Below are 20,709 nucleotides of genomic sequence, written 5' to 3'. Positions count from 1 at the left end.
CTGCTGTGGATCCCTCTTCCCAAAATCCAGGGAATTCTTCCAGCCCCTCAAGTGAAGATGGATTCAGAACATGCTAGAATTTAACAAAAAAATAATGCATGCATGATCTAAGTCATCCCACATTTTAATTACTGGGCCTTTAATAGAAAACAGGCCTTTAAACAACTAAATTAAAATCATCTTCTCTCCATAAATCAACTTTTTTTATCACAGTAATGCCAGAATTCCAAGAAAAGCAGAAAATTTTATTTTGTGGAAAACAAAAACCAGAAAACTATTACCACAACAACAAAAAAACAACTCAAATATTCTGTAAATTATGTAAGACTGCTGCTTTTTTTGCCTGCCAATCTCAAGAACTCTAATTCCTTATGTGAGGCCAAACGATAATTCAGTACAGGCGTAGCAATGTTCAACAACTGCATTTCTAGGAGTTTCTACCACTTGACAAAAACATACTCGATTTGAGCACTTCTCACTGCTCTGGGGTAAGGAGGATGATGCATCCAGCTGAATTACCCATAAAAACATACTGACCTTTTTAAGTTCGTATCACTGAAAGTCCATTTCAAAGGAATAGTCAACTCTTGTGAAACACATCGATATCTTATTGTAAGAACCAACATAATGCCACTCAGGCTTTCAGGAAGGGAAGCAGAGTAGTGCTCTCTAAAACATTACTTGAATTGCACATGAAATTGCTTTTATGCAATAATACAAAACTCACTTTTTCTAGGGCATCATCTGACGACTGAGAAGAAACATTAGTAATAAATACCTCAGTGACCCATTCAGAAGTCAGCTACTTCTAACAACATTTTAATATTTATTCATCTTTGCATACCTGTTTGTTCCCCATACTTTTCAGACCTATGGGTAAAATTCAGGCTGTTGAGGTCAACTGTGGTGATGCAGTGAAACCATGAGTGTCACAAAATGGTGTAGCAAGAATTTTAGTTTGCAGACATAGCTACAACTTCAGTAAAAAAGTCATAACTTTTTCTTCTAATATAAGCAAACATGATTGTTGAATTTGGAGAGAAAAGGCCAGGTTTTTCAGGTATGTGTGATGGTTTTCACTGCATACCTTTAAATTTGTGCACAAAGGCTTTGTGATATTAATGCCAACAGGGGCCCATTACTCTTTCTCAGCATGATAAATCTTACTGCATTTGAAGGTGCTCAGTACCTAACACTGAGTTTTGGTGGAATTTGGGTGCTCCCACTCTTGCGCTCCTGTTAAAATCCCACTGTAAAACCTCAGCAGGATTCCAGCAGAATTTAAAAATCCTGAAGATACTCAACATGGAAAAAAGTGACACTCTGAGGTGACCCAGTGCACAGCCAAAGGGGCTTGTAAAATGTGATTTGGACCAAAGCAGTGCCAAAGTCTGAGTCTACAGCAAGCCCAAAGTAAGCCCTCCTGCTCAGGAAGAAGTACAGAGGCTGCACTGCTGACTGAGGCACATGGCATCACACCCCAGAGAAATCAGCCCTACAGCCTTCAGTGGGTGGAAAGCCACAGCCCTTCCCCATTTCAGACTTCCAGGGGCAGAAGAGGCTGGAAAAATGAAACAAGAACAGGGAGTCCCAGGAGACAAGGCCATTGCTGTTCGGGGCTCATTTTACAAGCCTGTGACCTGCCCCCATTTGGTACAGCACAATCCTCCTGAAGCAATAAATATTGACAAACGTTTTAAGAGACACGTGGTGGGGAAAGGGTTGTTTTCACTGGGAAGTAGCCAAGCTGATACTTCCCATATGGTGATATCATTACTAGTGCTTCCATATGGTGAAAACATTTCCCGCATAACCTCAAAATGAATGGAGAAGAGATAACAGTGGGGGAAGGGAAGGTCACAGGACATCATTCAAACCCAAGTCTTTGGATACGATCTCTCCCAAAAAGACACCTATCCAGCATTCCCCATTCCCTGAAAAAAGCTGGTTACACACACAGGAGGACTTCAAGGACTTGCAGAAATCTGCCTTCCACACCAGCCTCTACTTCTTGTAAAGTATATTTGCCACTAACTGCTTCCTCAATGTTTTCTGCTTACGAGGAAATTAAAAGACAAAAGGACCAAAAGGAGAGACTGAGACTTTCTGAGCTACTGCTGACACTGCCCCCCCGCACTCTGATGCAATAGGGAATTTCAGGGATCCTCCCATTTCACACTTATATTTTCTCTTCAGCATCTTTCCCCTGGATTCTTCACTCTTGTCTGAAGCCCAAATATAGAACAGAACATTTTCAATTAACCAGAGCTGCAGAGATCTTGGCTGCTCTCAAAGAAGACCTTGGAGCAGCAGAGCACACACATTCTCCTAAAGAAGATGGGGATATAAGAAATTGATCTTCAGAGCTTTTATCTGCTGTGACTCTCTAGATCAAAAGGTTTAAAGAGAATCTTACTTTAATATCTGGAAATTGGCCAAGGTATGTATCCATGGTCAGAAGTGCTTGATCCACCAGCTTCTGATGGAAATCCGTCCAGAGGAGATCATTGTTCTGAAAAACAAAAGTAATGAGTTAACTATTAAGAACACAGAGCTCCACATTTCTGTTTTTCCCTGTGAGTGCTACAGTCAACAATCTCAGGCCTGAGAGCTCTTAAGAAACAGTAATTTCTTTGGAAAATTAATGATCAGAGAAGTCAGTTGAAAACAGAGACCTTGGCAGAAATGAGAAAGCCTGATGCTGCTAATTCAGGTGATCTCTCCAAGGACAAAATGCCTTTGAAGGCCTATCCTTACCCTGCAATGTTAAACTCAAGTCTGTACAATGGAAGATGAATGTCAGGCTGGTTTTACCTCCTCCCAGCAGCCACAAAAAAAGGGACACCTGACATCACAAGGCACCATTTTCTGCTTTTCCTTACAATACAGCTTTCTGAAGGATCATGAACAACAATAGAAAGCAGATACTCTAGCAGTCTGCAGCCCTCATACCACCTGCCCCCACAGCCCAATGGAGGCCACAGCCAAGGCTTGCACCCTGAACTGTGCCCACTTTATCCTGACCTTAGCTCAGGCATGGTAACTTCCTATCAGCCTTGGATTAGGTGAAAATTACCCCTCTCTCCTGTTTTTCCACTTGAACAAAGGGTTTTGGCTACAGCATTCAGGAAAAATTTCCACTTTATGCTTTTTATTTGTCAGGAATAACTCTTTTCTCTCACCTGTCTGTTCACAAGCAAAATATAAACAAGGCATTAAAGGGGGAGGTGGAGAGCTGGAAATATGCTTGCAGACCCAAAGGGTAGCTACAGTTAGTTCTCAGGATTCATGTTCCCTTTGACCTCTCTGGCTCAAATCTGCTGAAGGGTCAGTCTCTCAGGAGGCACCACAGTGGCTCAGGAAGAAACAAGGCCAACAAAGACTGTGAAGCCAAACCAGCTGAAATGCAACTCCATTATTTACCACAACAGCACTTCCTAATGCAAAGTTTCCATGTTAATGAAAAAACTGACCTGGAAATGTTCAGGTTTTGTTTGAATTATCTGCTTTGAAGTCATTATTTCCTGGGCAAGATACAGATGTTATTTCAGGTGAGATTTTCTGCAGGGGAAAGAAGGGGAAGGAAAGAAACCTCCTCCTGCTCTCCTGTCTACTCCTTCACCACTTCTCCAATGCCACAGACAGCTGCAGATAAGTCTCATGGCAAATGAATCCAGAGAGCTGAACTGCCACAGCTGCTGCTCAGCAGAACAGCTGAGCAAGAGAGCAAAGGGTGCTGCCTCCAGCTGGACCCACCACAGGCACATGCCAAGGGGGATCTACGCTGCCAAATGACAGGCTGTGCCCTAAGCTCCACAGAAAACACCTGGGCAAGTTGGACAGGCATCACCCGCCAATGGATGAGAACAACAGCAGTTTGGGGTGACACGTGGCTCAGCCAAACAAGGGAGCAACTGGAACAAGGCAGCTGGTGGTACTGCCACGAGGGGTTGTTGCAGCTACACAATTGGCTGCTCTGACTGCTTTAGCCACAGCTTTATCTGCCACTTTCTCTTACACAGAACATAAGCAGTACACGCAGTTGACCCTACTGAGTTTCTTTTGGCATCCTCCGTCCCTATTTAGCCACTCTGGGGGGAACAAATAGCTTCTGGGAATAAGTGTGTGGTTCTGTGTAATGTACAAGCATCTGGCAACAATGTCCTACAAAAATACAGGCCACATCCTTTCAGCCTTCCCTTCTTCACAGTGCTGAGTTTGTCTCCAATTCTTCTGCGAAGTCATACGCCTGAAGAAATGTGGTGCACAGACATAGCTTCCAAAGCTCATCTCTGCTGACAGAGCAAGTCTGGACATCCCCACATCCTGGACAAGGTCTTACCTCTGCTATTTTATTTGTGTCATCTCTCCCAGGCCAGTCTGGCTCATAAACTTCCTGCAAACATTCTGTCAGCTTCTTGGAGGCCTCATGCATAGCTAGGAAAGAAGAGGGAACTGTTCAGAAAAAGAAGAAAATAATGTGTTCCTCGCAGTTTAACCCTTATCCTGAGGAATGGAGGCACAGGAGCATTACAACAGATGCTGAGCTCTTCCTTACTAAATGTCTGACCCTTGATGGCACAGAGATGGAAGGTAATCAGAGGGAGAAAGGAACCTTTGCAAACCCTTTGTGTTTATCCTCCCTAGCAGAACATGTGAAGGTCCATCTGCTAAGTCAGCATGATGTGTTTAGCATTAAAGCACAACCCCATTCCATCCCAGCTGGTCCCGAAGGATTCTGAAAGATTCCTCCCAGACAAAGCTGACCTTTCCTGGAACCCATGCCTGGGGAAACACCAAGAAGGGGAAGGCTGCAGAAACCTCACTGCATAGGTAAGCATTAGAGGGGAACAAACCTCTGCTCATGCAGACCTTACCTTTTACAGAAGCCAAGTAAGTTCGGAGGTCCTTCTGCAGCCTCGTGCCTTCGGACTGTCAACACAAGGACATCATCAGTTATTCTCTCAGTTAAAGAGAGTGTAAGAAGCACTCAAGCATTTCTGATTAAAGAAAATTGGTCTTGCAGATGGGCTGCACACCAGTTCTATGATCACATGAAACTTCAAGCTATCACATTTTTGCATTTTTTTGCTCTGTGTTCTATGAACTTCTAGGACTTTCGCAGCAAATGTAAACATAATTCCTCTCCTCTTGTACTCTCTTTGGGTGAGTTCCCAATGCTTCCCCAGGCTAGGAGACTTTGTATAACTGGGCAGCTCTTTCTGATCCCTCATTTCCTTTGCTGATGGCAGTAGGAAAAGAACAAATGTGAACTCATCCAGAACTTTCGAGGCATGGAAAACAATTTGGACCATGCTGTTGGAAGCAGATGGATTTCTCACAAAGCTATGCTATCACTGCCACTTCAACAGCTGGGCAGATTTAGCCGCTGCTCAGAGAGCACAGCTGCACTGGGAGCACAAAGGATCTCAGCATGAGCTCAGTTGAGACAAGAGGTGCCTGAGTGGTGGGGAGGGCTGATGGGAAACATCTGCTTTTGAAGTCAGTAGCTCTGAGGCAGCTGTTGGAGATGGCCTGTGAGCTCCCTGTCTCTGGAGTTGGCTTCAGCTGTCAAAATCCAGTATTGCTAGGGTGCCTGCTCAGTGGGGCACAAACTGGGAAGGAGGAGGAATGACAGCAGGCTGTGAGGTGCAGTGGTCACTTTTCTGCATCCTTGTTTTGCAGAAGATATGCAAAATCTCACCAATACATTATTATCCTACAGCTGTATCATTTTAAAGAATGACTAAATTTGAACTCTCAGCTTTGAGATTATCAAAAATTATCAGCAGGGAAGGTCCTCTGCAGAGCTCACCCACTTGGGCACTGCAATCTCTGGAGCAGTAACATTCAAAATTGTAGCATCTAAAAGCAGAAGCCACCTCTAAAACTGTGTCCATGCTTGCCCAAATCTTGCCACAGCAGCAAATGACACAAGCCAAACTCAGAACTCTTCCAGCCTTAATACCCAGTTGCAAAGCCATGGGGACAAAAGTATCCTCTGAGCAGAAAACCAGCACCACAATTAAATACCTAATCAATATTTTTAGATGGATCACCTGAAAAACCTACAAGTCAGGGCCTGAAAACTGGAGCATGAAATTGCAGCAATGCAGAACCAGCCTTCTGTGTTCTCCAGGCATCCTCACTAGTATGTGGTGCTGCATCCTGCAACTGGAGTGGTCTCAGTCACCTCTTGCTGATGTTTAAACTCAGAGTTACAGCTGATCTCTGTCATTATGGGGTTACCTAAGTCTCTTAGAAGTACTGAACCTGCCAGAGAGAGTGAACAGACTGTACAGCCTGTAAGATCTGCAAGCAGAAGGATTTTCAAGGAGAGACCCATGTTCAGAGTTTTGCCCTGAATCCTGTTTTCCCAGCTCCCCCAGGCACCTGTGGTTCCTGTTCACTTCCCTCTCTGGCATTTCTGGGTTTTTTTTCTTGTCCACCAGTAAAGCAGCTCCCTCGCTACAAAGGCTTTTTTTAAATTGTTTTAAGCATTAATGCTTTCCCATAAAACTTTGGGGTAACTTTAAGACCATTGCACTCTCTCTGTGCATGCAGCACCTGCTTTCTTCAAGCAGCCCATACTGAGCTGTCAAGTACTGCCACAATTCTGCACAAATCATAGAATCATTAAGGCTGGAAAAGACCTCCAAGACCACCAAGTCAAACTCTGACTGAATGCCACCATACCCACTAAACCAGTGCCATGTCTATGTGTTTTCTGAACACTTACAGGGATGGCTTCTCTGGGGAGCCTGTTCCAATGCTCTCTCCAAAATACCTCTCACAATGCAGTTAGACATTGTCAAATACTATACAAAACAGAAACTTTCAACACTCTTGAGCACACATTTAAAAGACGCTTCTTAAACTGAACGGTAAAAAAGGCAGGAAAAAAGAGTCAAACTGGACTCAGGAAAACAAATCCACTTCCCAGTTATTAAAGAGTTTAAGGGTGTGCAGAGGGAAGTAACAGAGGTATGTCTCAAAATGAAGATATTTAAACACACAAGTGTCATCTTGTTTGAGCAGATATTCCCATACTTGAAGTCACAGTGTAATTCAGGCCCATGAGCCTATAACACAACCAGGTATAACATGAAGGACATTGTACAGATGGATATGTAAAAATAAGAGTGCTATGCTTGGAAGGCTGGAAGACCTCTCTCTCTCCTCAAAGATCTAATGAGCCACCTATAACTTACACAAAAGTGGTTTCATATCTTTTTGTGCTTTCTTATCTTTAAACCAAGCCCTAGCTATGTGATTTTCTGTAGAGCTGCTTCTTGGTAGTAGACAGGTTTCCTAAAACCCCAATCTTAAAAAGAAATTATTTCATCCTAATATTAGACTGCAACCCCTTTACATAAGCTCTCTGGTTTTGCAGATCTAGCAGGAAGGATTGTATTATCAGCAGGGATGTTTGACATCTGAGAGGGGCAGGAGGTAATGTCCTGTTCCAGATTAGATTAACACAGGGCTGGAAGAACAGACTGTGTAACTACAGGGAGGGGAAGCATTGAAACAACAGCTCCAGGTAAGCCCCCCACTCAGCAAAACTTTAGAACTGTTAAGACAAAGCACGAACAACTGGTGAGAAGCTCCAGGGAGTACCAGGGGTACCAGGGAGGCTGTTAAGCTCGTTTTGCCACATAGGGCTGAAATGGAAACTGCTGGGCATGAAGGGTGTTTGTCTGGGAAAAAACCGTCTTTCTGAGGGGTTACTGACTGTAATGGGAACCTACTCTGCAAGAGGGAAGATGCAATCCCCGCTGCTTGTCCTGCAACTGGGGCTGCGCTGAACACAGCAGGGTGCAGGCAGAGGTGGATGCAGCCTGTGCCAGCAGCAGCTTCCCTCTCATGTGCTTGGTGTGAAAGGCTGCAAACCAGCCCAGAACTTCCACACAACTGGCAGCTCTTGAAGGGTATGGAAACCCAGCTGCTCTGCCAGGCAGAAACACGCGGTGCCAGGTGCAAGGGCTGCCACCAGCCTCGCCCAGTCCCCCCAGTGAGCTCTTCAACGCAGTGCACTGAAGTAAGCACTTTGGCAAGAGAAGCCAAAGCCTGGCACACCTCGGTCAGGAGCTGAGTTGCACCTTTACAGCAGGACTCCTACTCCCAGGCCAGCAAGGACAATATCTGGGACAGATCCTTGTGCCAGTGACTGAACAAAAGTGACACTGGGAAGCGGAAGGAGGGGGGAGCCTTCAAATGGACATTTGGGCAGGTTAGTTGCCAAAGATAATCTACCATGAGGGAATAATGTGGGGCAGTTCTGCTGCTTGTCAAGCTTTCAAGAAACACAGGCAAGACCTGCAGCTGCATGTTTGTGTCCAGCTCTTTCGTCACAAAGCAAATCCATCTGAGCTAAAAAGTTCCTATCATTCAGGGACCTCAGAGTGGTGCTCTTATAGGAACCTGATGGACAGAGAGTTGGGAAGTGCAATGCCTTCCCTTACGTCCACTCAACCACTATTTGAGAGAACCACAAATACCTTGGTTGAAAATGATTAAGTGATTTTTAGACCTGCATTCCATTTGATGACAGCCCACACACAGAAACATACGTCAAAGTGGTCCAACACAGTCATTACAGTCAGAGGAGCCTCTAATCAGCCAGTGAACGAGGCCACTGCCTGCTCACACCCCAGCCAGTTCCACAAGAGAGCAGAGCTGTTCTGTCACCAGCCTGCAGCAAAAGATCAGCTTTCCTCCAGACTTCCATTTCTCACTGGAGCAGACTTTATAATGAAAGGTCATAGAAATCTCAAAGATAACTACTACACACATATCTCATACATACAAAAATAAAAACAAGTGTGTACATATGCATACATAGCTGCCTTTTTATTCCCCTAGTCTACCTGGCATGACAATTCCTCAGCTCTGGGTATCCTAAGAATCCAGCTAACTCACACTCACAGCTTGCCCTGTAAAACAGGCATTGCCTGCATCTATTTTAGTAATAGGAAAACCGAGGGCCTAAGCAAAACCAGCAGACCCAAAGCAGCAAATGCAGAGCAGTCTCCAGCTTCTTTGATTAATTATTTGGGGAATTTAGTTCATGGTCTGCTCCACAAGACAGGAAAAGAAATTCAGATGCAAGGGATACAAGAGGCAGTGTTTCTTTAACAGGCTTCTCACTGCACCACTGGAACTCATGGCTTTGGAAGCCGAAAAAGCCATCCCAGACAGTCATATCTAGAAATTTGGATTTGAGTTTTTTGGTATTTCTCCTTTAAAAACGTTATTTCTTAACTACTTAAAAATTATACCAAAAAAGTCACATCTAGTAATGTCATGCTGTCAGAAAGCAGCTAAAATCTATTCTGCTGTGTACAAGAGAGTATCATTGCTGGACATGCTACAGACATGCTGCATGAACTTCTGGAGCAACAGCTACTATTGCTGCCAAGAGAACAAGCATTAGTGTCCAAGAATTTGCAATCAGCTCTGGTTAGAGGTAAGTCAAAGCCAGGCTGAAGGATTTTCATTACATTCAGCTGTGGCAAATCCCTACTCAGCTGGTTTTGCGACACATAACCACATCTGCTGAGTCTCAACAGACACGATGCAGCTGCCACTAACAGCTCTAGAAAAAGGTCCTAAATGTGTCAGGCCACAAAAGAGTAACAGATTTTTTCAGCACCACCTGAGCTATGCTGTGGCACACATTTCCTGCCACGAAACAGAAGCAATGCTTCCCCTGACAAGCACCAACATGCAAAACCCACAAGGTAACTGGTGTTTTCCCTTCTGGGAAGCTGAAGGCTCTAGACAAAAAACAAAAAATAAAGCAAAACACACCCAGCTGAAGATAGAAACCTACTGCTGTTGAAGTAGGAGGGTGGGGAAAAATTGCTACACTGTTAAAATATTTCTGTGCACTAAAATATTGGGGATGAGGCAGACACGCAGAAGAATAATGACTCAGGCCTGACACAGTGATTGTGCAAGTACGGGGAGGAAGTCAGATTTAGGTCTTAGCAAGGAAAGATGTTCCCTTTTCACCATTTGCTTTCTTTGTCTCTTCTGCCCTTCACTGTGCTTAGGAAGCCGAAACTGCCTTGTTCCATTTTATTTTTTTATTTCTGATCTGTTTCCCACCCTATCCATCTTTCAGGGACACAATGTTGCTCTTATATCTCTGCTTCCAGCGGAGTAGCAAAAATTACATTACAAAGCAACTGGCAACTGAAGAAAGTGTTCTGGTTGAGCTGTTTCTTTCTCTAAAATTGGGTCTAGAACAAGTATTATTTTTACCAATCTCTTCACTCTCATGACCAGTGACAGGACTGAGGAAACAGGATGAAGCTGAGGCAGGGAAGATTTAGGTGGGGTATCAAGAAAAGGTTTTTTACCCTGAGAGTGGTTGGGCACTGGGACAGGTTCCTCAGGGAACTGGTCACAGCATCAAGCCTGACTGAGTTCAGGAAGAGTTTGGACAATGCTCTGGGGCACATGGTGTGACTCTTGGGGTGTCCTGCACAGGACCAGGAGTTGGACTCAATGATCCTGATGGGCCCCTTCCAACTTGCATCATACTGTATGATGAAAGGGACCCTGGAAGTCACAGTGTCACTTCTTGTAAATGAAAACTTAGCAGTTATGGGTCACTTCAATAGGCCTATGTCATTGTTTAATTTAATGGCCTTTAATTGCATATTGCAGCAGATGACTGGAAGCTAATACTGAAACCCAGGGTGCAATTACATATCGCCAATTATCTTACCAGCTGTTTGTTGAAGTTCTGCACACACTGTTCAAACTGCTCATCTTTTGTTTCATCTGCTTTACCAAGCTTCTGAAGGACCTGCAGAGAGAGTGAAGAAAGGAGACTTCAAACACAGATACAGCAAAGCAGAGACAAAGAAACAGTTGCACGTTTTTAGTCCTGAGGCTGAGAGAAGTTAAAAAATCACCCTTATTCTTGCACTCAGAATTTTCAGAATATTTTTCCACACAGTCATAGCTTGCAAACAGATTTACAGATGAGTCAGGAAGAACTCAGACCTCTTACATGCTGCTGTACTGAAGAGCATGACTGAGGCTTGTCTTTCGCTGGTCTAACGCTTTTTGCAGACAAGGCAATAGCAATCCAGTTGTTTATCTCCTGAACCAGCAAGACACAAACCACATCCCTAATATGCCTTGTGTTGTGTAGTTACACTTATCCCAATTTAACACTAGTCTCTAGTCCAGACAGGGCGAGGTTCTGTTCCCAGAACAGCTGGACAGTCCTCAAACACAGAAAGCTGTGCAGAGATCTCAGGGAGAGAGGGTGGCTGGAGCAGCGAAAAGTCCCACCTTCTTTCCACCTTTTCTCACTGTGCACACACTTGGCAAGGGCTGGCTGCTGAGAGCAACTGGGGACCTTACACCATTAATCTGTGTGACACTCAGTCCAAGTGTCACTCCTGAGAGTGTCAGCAGCCACCTCCCTGCACAGCACAGCTCCCCACAGCCTGTAAAGAAATCCTTATCAGACTACTTCCCTTATCAGCTCTCTCTCTTAGTTCCCTCTCCATGCAGCTAAGTGGATTGCTTCCAGGCTTAGAACAAAAAAGCATTTCATGTTCTGGGCTGGCAGGTATGTTCATCACAAGAATTCTGGGCAAACCTGTGGAGGAGGACAGCAGCTATTTGTCATGCCCCAAGCTACTCCAGCTGCAGGGAGACTGGGATATAATATACACTGTGACTGGTTAAGGTCGATTACATCAGCTCTCTTAATCAAAACTAAAACCTAACCATGCCAGAAAAAAGAAGAAAAAAAAAAAAAAAGCCAGGGACAGTAAAACCAGAGAAAAGCCCACCCAGTCCTCAGTCACAGGACGTTTTGGTGAGTCAGAGGTGAGCTACAAAGGGGGCTGAGGGAGCACCTCAACAAGCGAGGCAGCCCTGTCTGGAAAGGGCATGACTGCCCAAGAGGCAGAATGCACTGGAAAGCTGGAGTCTCCCTTGCTCTGCTGAGCACAGCAGAGCAGCCCTTTACCCACAGACCCCAGCTATCACGTTCAGCCCTTTTTGGGGAGAAGGGGATTAAGATGAAAATAGCAGGTGTCTGTTACTGACATCAGGTCTTCAGGTAGACCATTAGTAAGTGTTTCCAGACTCTGAAGGACTACCAGAGAGCCGTGACAGTCACCCAAACCAGTTTCCTCCAGCTGCCTTTGCTAGGCATGGATCTTCTCAGAGAGCACACAGGGAATTTTTCCTCTGCAAGGCAGGGATCAGTCTTTCATGATTAGTCCCTAAAATGGAATTGAAAAGGATCATGCAAAGGGATGTAGAACAGAATATTTTCAATTTGAAGTGACCTACAACAATCATTCAGTCCAACTGGCTATGCACCTACTGGCCCACTCTCATTATTTTTATACTGTTGAGGTGGAGGACACCTGTTACAGCTATTTGGCTAATCTCAGTTCCTCTCTCCCCCATACATGAATGGATATTCCAATCTTAGCCCTCACCACAGTAACTGACTGTAGTGGTAGACGTGATGAATCAGTGCAGTCATTCAGCATCCAGCTCCTAAATCCCCTTATTTCAGCTGGGATTAAATGTCTAGGAGGGACTCACTGTTTTTCATTCTCCCTCTGTTCAACAGCTTCTCTTCACCTCCAGAAATTGCTGAGGTATTCCAATGTCAGCAAAAGGAGGAAAAAGGATACACACACAAAGAGTGCTCTCTTTGTCACCAAGAGCTGAATCAAGAACCTCCAGAATTACAAGCACAACTTTCTACAGCTCAAGTGCCAGCAACAAAACACTGCAGCTACAAATGCCTAATGTGCTTGGTAAATCTGTCTACACAGCAGGACATAGACAGCATGAATATTCCCTTCTTCCTCACAAACCCTTGGCACATAAGAGCTTGTTGGAGAGAGAAGAAGCAATGTTGATTGTACTGGCAGAGTCTTGTAGACCAGACACTGGTGTCTCCTGTGCTCACCCACTCCAGCAAAGGGGAGCACATCCCATAGCAACACTGCTGCTGAGGCTACACATTCCTCTGCCATGCCAGCAGGAGAGAAGGATTCAGTATGGCCCCATCTTTCTTATCAGGTGGTATGGGGAACCTCCTCCAGATACTGTTCAGCTGCACTCCCCCAAGCTGCCAGATCTATGCAGTAGAGAGTTCCCACCTGCTGGATGACTTCCTAGGTGTTCAAAGAGCAGGAACACCAATAGCACCCATCACTGATAACAACAAAGTATGCAAGCTGTAAATTCCAAAACAGATGACATTCTCAATGTGCAGATCAATAGAATTACTGGGGATATAGAGGAGACTTTTACAGGGCAATGCATCTGTCTGGCCAGTCAGGAGATGTGATGCTTTCAGGCCTGGAGGGGAGGGAAGGAGAGCAATTAACTGGGAGGAATCTGGAGTATGTCACCAGGGTCAAAGGTTTAGAACAGCCTCAGTGCTTCCTGGTGAAAAACACTGAGCAGCACTCACAGACTATTCATTACAGAGCCACGTGTCTGCTTCCAGCACATCCAAGGAGTTAATTTCCAGTCCCATTGCCCCCTGGGGAACATGCACACTTAGTCTGGGATCATCTGGTCAGCTGGGAAAATCTTGTTCCACTGTGCTGAGGTGCTCTGCACAATTCCTGCTAAATACTGGGCACTGGAAAGGGCTCTAACTCCCAGTCTATCTCTAAGGAAAAAGCTCCCACTGTAACAGGGAAGCTCAGGTGGGGAGCAGCTCTGAATGAGGAGAGAGGAAGCAAGGAGAAACCCTGTGTGATTCCACAGTGGTGACAAGAGGTGGGTTAAACAGGTGACTTGGGGATGTCAGCAGAGGAACAAAGCAAGGAAAACAAAACTAGTTACAAGAGAGAGGCTGTGAGAAGTGAATCCCTGGCTACACAAAAAACCCTGCTCTTGCTTCCTACGCTATTCCCCATCTGGGAGAAGAAGGCTTGTGCCCCATGTCTGCTGGCCATATAATGATCCCTTTTTTACCTGCTATGACATAGCAGAGAGACAACAATCCTGCAGCAGGACAGGGGTTATCTTCTCATAATGCTCTCTCTCATAACCAGATCTGCCCCACACGAACAGCCCAGAGGTCAAACCCCAAGTCATCTGAGCAACACAGAAGGATGGCGCCGCAATGCTGGCCCTCAAGCCTACTCCAGCTCCCCCATCAAAGAGCTGTGCTGGCAAGTTGTACAAACAAATCCCTCTGGACTCCCTGAACCAGGCAGGGATGGAGCAGATGGCCCTGGGTGTGCTGCTGACTGCAGACATGTCTGTGCTCACTGCTAATAACCCGTGAGCTCACAGGACAACTCCCCTCCCCAGGCTGGTACGTGCCGTCATAGGTCAGGCTATTCCGGGTGAGCCACGGCTGCTCCCTCCCTTCCCCTGCGACAGTTTTTAATCCTCCAGCTCACTGCAAAGCCAGATAAAGTTCGGATGGAAACTTCAGGCCCTTTGATAGCTATTAATGGAGCAGATTTACCAGGGCAGGAGACAGGACTCCACCGCAGCTCCCAGATCTCAGGGCAGATCAGAGATGATGTGATGCATCAGCTGCTGTCTGGTGGCAAACCACACCAGAAGCAGGCATGGATCTGGCATTTAAAGATTAAGCAGCAACCATGGCTAGGCTCCTTGGTCTGCCCTTGACCTCAGGAGTCCTGGCCCTGCTTAAGGATAGGGCCCATTTCAAGATGGTGCAAGCTAGGGTGAAGAAGGGAATTCTTTGTATGAATCCGACAAAACACCTTGTGAAACAGATTTCAGAGGAGGCTCTAGTGTTGCTGTGGGTTTCAGTCTTGATTTAGTACAGTTCACTATGACAGGATGGGGCTGTCATCCCAGCCAGCATTTTTGGCCTCAGGCACCAGACATCTTTTCAAGCGTTTCTCAGAAACCAGTTCTCTTCTAATAATTATAGCTAGACCTGCAAATGCTCTGCATTTCTCACACATTACGATCAACAGGCACAGACCAGCTACTGTAGCATCTCCAAAGAGAGCCAAATTCCACCCATGGAGCCTCAGTTTTTCCTGCATTTGAGTAAAAGCAACAAGCAAAACAAGGAGACTCAGAGTTCAACTGAAGTTTTGAAAGCACTTTAAGAACCTAGAAGGCAAGATGCTATTAACAAATCAGTAAATAATCACATTCCTCTCATACCACTGATGTGTTTGTAATCTGCTGTTGTGGGCAGAACTATCTGCAGTAAGATTGGAATTGCTACACTTTGAGAAGCGAGGTAAGGAAGCAGCAAAAGGGAAATATAGAAATTCTCGTATCAGAGATGTGACATTTGCTAGCAATGGTCAGAGAAGTAAAGGCATGAAATAGACTTTAAAAACAGCATTTTTTCTTAGCAAATTTGAAAATGTGCTTTGGGATATCCAAGTTGCAGGTTTTCCTCAAAGACCATTAGATTCACACAATGACTGAGTATTACCTAAATACCACAGCTTTGTAGGACTCAAAAGGAAGCATCTTATCTGGCTGCAGTTTACCCTTTTTTTGCCAGGTTTGTTACAGGTGGAAATATTCCTGAAAGGCAAGCCCCCACACTGATTAGTATAGGGTCTCCAGCTCTGCTTCAAGAATTGGGCAGGAAGGGAATGGAGATCGGGGCATAAGCCCTGTGACCACCAAACTCTCTGACACAGAACAGCAATCCCCATTAAGGACAGACACTTGCTGGCAATGCAGCAGCTGTCAGCATCAAGAAGCAGTATCAGACCAACTAAAAGGCAGTTCAGCTTTGCTCAAAAAAGCAACTGTAACATATTCACATTTATGCTTTCTAATAAAGAAGTATATGCCAGCTGCTTAGTGCAGCCACAGTTCTCAGTCAGCACCTTCCCTCGCTCCCTTTTGAAATATCAATGCCGCAACACAACAAAAGCCCTGAAGCCCCAAATATTCTCAACAAACCCCATGTAGACTCATTCTGTGAACCAATAACCTAGTAAAACTCTACTTTTCACGGCATATGGGTCACCCAGGCCAAGGACCAGTTTAGGGAATGCAACTGATGAGCAGGAAGGCAATAAAATAAAAGCATTTATTTTGTGTCAAAGCTAAATCTGCCTCTGAAACACCTGAATTTAGAGTGGTCCAGCCCCGATGAAGGGGAAGTCATTAAGCCCACAGCCAGGGAACTTCAGCCCTGCAAGTCCACATCTTACTCCCCACTGTATCAGAGAGGGGCTGCACTTATATCTTACTGACATGGGCCCACTGCCCCTAAATCACTCCATCTCCTGACCTCTCCACCCCTCACCAACACCACCTCTGACTTTTGCTGTGTCTGCCAATTCCAGTGCATAATCTCCAAGTCCCAAGTGGGCACTAAGCCAGTAACTACTGTGGCTAATTTTGAATTGCAATAAATTGGCATGTGCCAATGGGACAACTAGCAACAGAACAAATAAGTCCTTGATGCCAGGCTGCTGCCTGTTATTCCATGGAAGACATTCTACTCGGAAGAGAAGAAAACAGTGTCCAAGTCAGATGGAAAGCACAAAGCCACGTAACTTAATAAGGTACAAACAAAGGAAGTTTCATAAGCTTTTTTAAGCCTCATTTCTTCTGTGCCAAGATGCCATGTGACTTGTTCAATGAAGCAGATTTGTGCTCATGGAATACTTAGGTTATTGCATTCAGTTTTGGGGAGAAAAGCACGAGCGGCAGTGGGAATCTGCTCCCCCTCCAGCCCTCCCCAGGAGCAGGGCATGTCCTCCTGCCCTCCATGCCTGACTCCAGGCTGGTTTCGGGGACAGCCTGGCTTTCCTCATGCAAGCCTGACACAATTAAGTCTTTCTTTCACACAACTGGACAAAGGGAGATGGGGGTGGAGAGGAAGAAACACCAAACATATTAACGTTTCATTTTAAATTGAGGAAATTATTCCCATAGCTGAGCAATCACCAAGGCCCTTGGATCACCGGAAGATGGGAAAGGGCAATGTCAAACTTGGCACACACAGAGCAGTTCTTGTTTGCTTCTTACTTGCTAACAAGGTTCAATAGATCCCACAAAGACAGGATATTGCCTCTGTTACAGAACTAAGTGTTGGGAAATGAGGGTTCAATAGTGCATTTTGTTAGAGACTTCCTGAATGACCTGGAAAAGCCATTCTAATGTCACATCCATCCAGCTGTAAGGAGGAGTGTTTGGTCAGCATGTCACAGAGTCACCAAATTTATCTCTGGCATTTCCAGCTGGCAAATAAGAGAGGAACAGAGAGAGGAGATGACCAGTTTTCAGTGCTCAGCTCAAGACACACTGAGTTTGATTTTCACAGGTGTCCCTATAGCTAAACTATGTGAGAATTTTCATGCTTAGAGCCATATTCTAAAACAACTAAAAATACTATTTTCAGTTCACATAGCCAAAAAATATGTGAACAGTAGAGACTTTAAATCATTAGGATAGACTGCATGAAGGTCCTTTGCTAATGAAAGACCTTAAGACAAGCATCTCGAGTGTGATTTAAGCCAGATTGATCTCACTCTACACAAGAGACAGACCCTGTAAGGCCCTTCCAAAGCTGTTCTTCCCAAATCCAGAAGATGACAGCTTCAGTGAAGGTCAATCACTTTGTGTCAAAAAAAAATCCTATTCAGAAAGACCCCATTCCTTCCTCCATACAACACGAAGAACAATATAAACCCAAGGGTGACTAGATAATAACAGCATGCATAGCCAAAGGAACACCATGTATGTGTCAAAGAGCCACCACCTTTTCCTAAATACTACTGTATTAAAAAATTTCTGTAGGAGCCAGTCATGCTGCATTGCCTTGAAGGCTCATCTCAAGTATTTTCCTCTGACAGCTGTTAAACAGCAGCCTCACTGTGACCTGCACCTTCAGGACACACTTCTCAAGTTTAACGTGACTCACTGTGGTCACACTGAGTTGCATTTCATGTTTCATCCTTCTCTCTCACTCTGTAGTCAATATAGAAAAAAATAAAGTTCCAGTTTTCTCACTCAGAATTATTTCCTGGAAAACCTGCTTCCCCATAATGGGCTCAAGAAAGAGTTCATGGCAACAAGTTTCACCAGGCTAAAGTCAGCATCTTAAAATACACAGGACATCGAGTGTCTTAGGACCTTAGGTGACCACAAAGAGAAGGATCAGGTCTAACCCCAGTTTCTGGACCTTTCTCCCACAACTACCTCCACAGGTTTAGTGGATCTCAGGCTGTTCCTGTACCTGGAGCTCAAGAACCTGTCCTGCATGCTGTTGTTGGAGAACTCCTGTCTTGCCTGGCAGGTCAAAATTGCTATACCCATAGGTAGAACCCTGTGCCCAAGATAAAAGCCCTCTTGGACATGGGGCCAGAAGCCCAGTTAATCTTCTGCACTAGGAAAGAGGCCAGGATGATTTTCATTTCCCTGTTTACCTCTTCTTCTCTTTCTACTGTTTTCAGAATTTGCAATAACATCTGCTGACCCCACTCTCTGTCTCAGCAAGACCAACATCCCTGAGGACCCACATTAAAAGCATCTTTGTTTTTGGAGTAGAACCTACAACAGTTTCTCCCCAGCCCATTCCCACCCTACTGACAACACTCAATTCTTTCTCAAGAAGGTACCAAACACTTTGCCTTCAATTTCCATGCTGTGATCAAATCACTTATCTAAAATGGGCTTTGACATTTCCCTGCCTTAATGCCACTCCCACTCTGGGAAGCCTTCACTATCAGGATCTGCTAACACTGTCTCTAACTATAGTATATTGTCATCAAGTAATGCTTAAAAAAAATGTTCGAGTCCTTTACATTCTTACGAGGCTCACTGCTACTTCCCACAGAACTGGGCTACAGTATCTAAGTGGGATGGGTTGATTCTTGGCTTCCCAGAACACAGCAGTGGGACTTGTTCAAGTCAGAATTCTAAACCAAAAGGCACAGTAAGTACTGTGCAGCTAATCTGTGCTGATTCCAGCCTCATACAGACTCATTAAGGAAAAAAAATAAAGATGGCATTCAAGGGTACACAAAGCCCAGGGGCTCAGTCAATTTTTTGTGGCATCAGCTTTGGCAAAAAGCCTATAAATAACAAGCTCTTTGAAGAAATGGGAAAGCTCCATATGCATTCCCTTGCTTTTACTTCAGATAAGCACTCTCAGTGGGAAAAAAATTTGTTCATATTACTCTTTAATAGCTCCAGTTGAGTGCTAAAGAAAAAAGTACAAACTTAAAAAACCTCCAAAACCCCAAACTCAAGAGCTTCCCAATGTCACTGGCAAATATTTAAAAGCTACACCCCAAGCTCATTGTTCCACCTAATATGTTACTCAAAGTAATTTTTTAAAAAAGGAAAAGAAAAAAATCATGACTAGAACTGCTCCCTTAACAGCAGTATGTCCAGTGGTTTTTATTACCTGTCCAAGGAAAAGCTCAAAATATGCTTACAAGGATTTTTAAAACTGGCAATATAGAAGCCTTCTTTTATTCAAGACCCTACAGTAACACCCTCTCAGTGGTCAATAGAAAAAAGACATTTCTGAACAAATCAGCAGGTTTTTTAAGTCATACGACCAGTCCCTAGATTTTCTTCCATCTCAGAACAGGTTGCCAAGCACAAGCTCTCTCCTTCCAACAACAACTACTGTGAACACATTTGCATCAAGCAGATCTGCTCTACTAGATACCAGCAAGATGGACCCTGAACTTGGAGATCTTTAGAGGGAAGATACCACAGAGACTAAGCCAAGACCACCTGGTTGGCCTGGCAGCAAATGCTTTCATCTCTGCAAAGGCCAATCCAGAATGCTTCACTGTTTTTTCCCAAAAGCACAAACCAAGGTGAAGGACACAAGGACATTCACCACACCTGTATCAGGTACAGTAAAAATTACATTTCTTGATTGCACCATTTGGGGAGAACAGGGCCCGTGCCCTTCCACATTTCGCCACCTACATCAGGCACGGATTTACCAGCAGTGTGAAAGGGGATGCTGTCCCCCTGTTACCAGTCACGTATGTTCCCACAGCAGGCAATGACATGAGTTCAGCTGCCCCCTCCTCCCAAAGGATGACAACTATGTCCTCAACATAGAGCTGTGCAGACTTCTCAAGTGTCTTTTTCTTATGTGGAAGAAGATGCCAAGGGCAGCTGAGAGAGCACAGCTCAGCTGACATTAGCACAGGGCAGCAAGAGTGCTGTGCTGAGGTTCTGCCACACCTGCACCAGACAGCAGGGACTGCTGAGTATCTGTATCTTGTGAGTTTGGGAGATGAAGCCAGAGTGGGAGAGGCACCTCAGGGTGCTTTTGCTTTTTTTGTTTTGATTTACTTTAAAGAGTGAGGGCTCCTTCATATGCTAAAGCAGCAGCATTGTCTGCTAAATCCTTAAACACAGTACATGGCAAAGCATGCAGTGCTCCTAGTTATCAACGCAGTCGCTTCTGTCCTTCACAGTTTCCAGTTCTCAGATATCCAGATCTGGTTCAAGCTCAGCAGCTTTTATTTTTGATGGCAGTCTCAGAGCTCAGTTACCAGCCTTGGACAAGATGGCTCTGCTCAGCTTCATGCTGGAAGGGTGTCGACAGATGCTTGAATATATTACGAACAAGTGGACATGAGCTGTCACTCCCTAAGGAGAAGAAAAAGGCACACTGAGGAAATTTGGTCACTATAAATTAGTTGGAGGGGGGGTCTGTTAAAAGTTAAAAGATCTTCAGATTGTTTTTATTCCTGC

At 44.8% G+C, this 20,709-nt stretch overlaps 1 protein-coding gene across 20 annotated transcripts in view; it reads right to left on the bottom strand.

Annotated features, from left to right (window-relative positions):
• BIN1 (bridging integrator 1) overlaps positions 1 to 20,709 on the bottom strand; it is a 77,027-nt gene that overhangs the window by 45,697 nt on the left and 10,621 nt on the right. For 19 of the 20 annotated variants that reach the window (XM_017727309.1, XM_017727315.1, XM_017727314.1 and 16 more), the window contains exons 1-5: positions 19,947 to 20,165; positions 10,739 to 10,819; positions 4,878 to 4,932; positions 4,343 to 4,437; positions 2,417 to 2,512 (exon numbers count right to left, since the gene is read on the bottom strand). In XM_017727309.1, coding sequence (XP_017582798.1) covers positions 2,417 to 2,512; positions 4,343 to 4,437; positions 4,878 to 4,932; positions 10,739 to 10,819; positions 19,947 to 20,150 — 531 coding nt within the window. In that variant the 5' untranslated portion in view covers positions 20,151 to 20,165. Of the gene's footprint in view, positions 1 to 2,416; positions 2,513 to 4,342; positions 4,438 to 4,877; positions 4,933 to 10,738; positions 10,820 to 19,946; positions 20,166 to 20,709 lie in introns of those variants that run through there. The other variant, XM_017727326.1, reaches the window with a different exon arrangement.

Source organism: Corvus brachyrhynchos, unplaced genomic scaffold (genome assembly GCF_000691975.1).
Source record: "Corvus brachyrhynchos isolate BGI_N302 unplaced genomic scaffold, ASM69197v1 scaffold452, whole genome shotgun sequence".
Classification (NCBI taxonomy): Eukaryota; Metazoa; Chordata; class Aves; order Passeriformes; family Corvidae; genus Corvus; species Corvus brachyrhynchos.
Note: the sequence above shows the minus strand (reverse complement) of the source record. Positions and strands in the feature narration are given on the sequence as shown.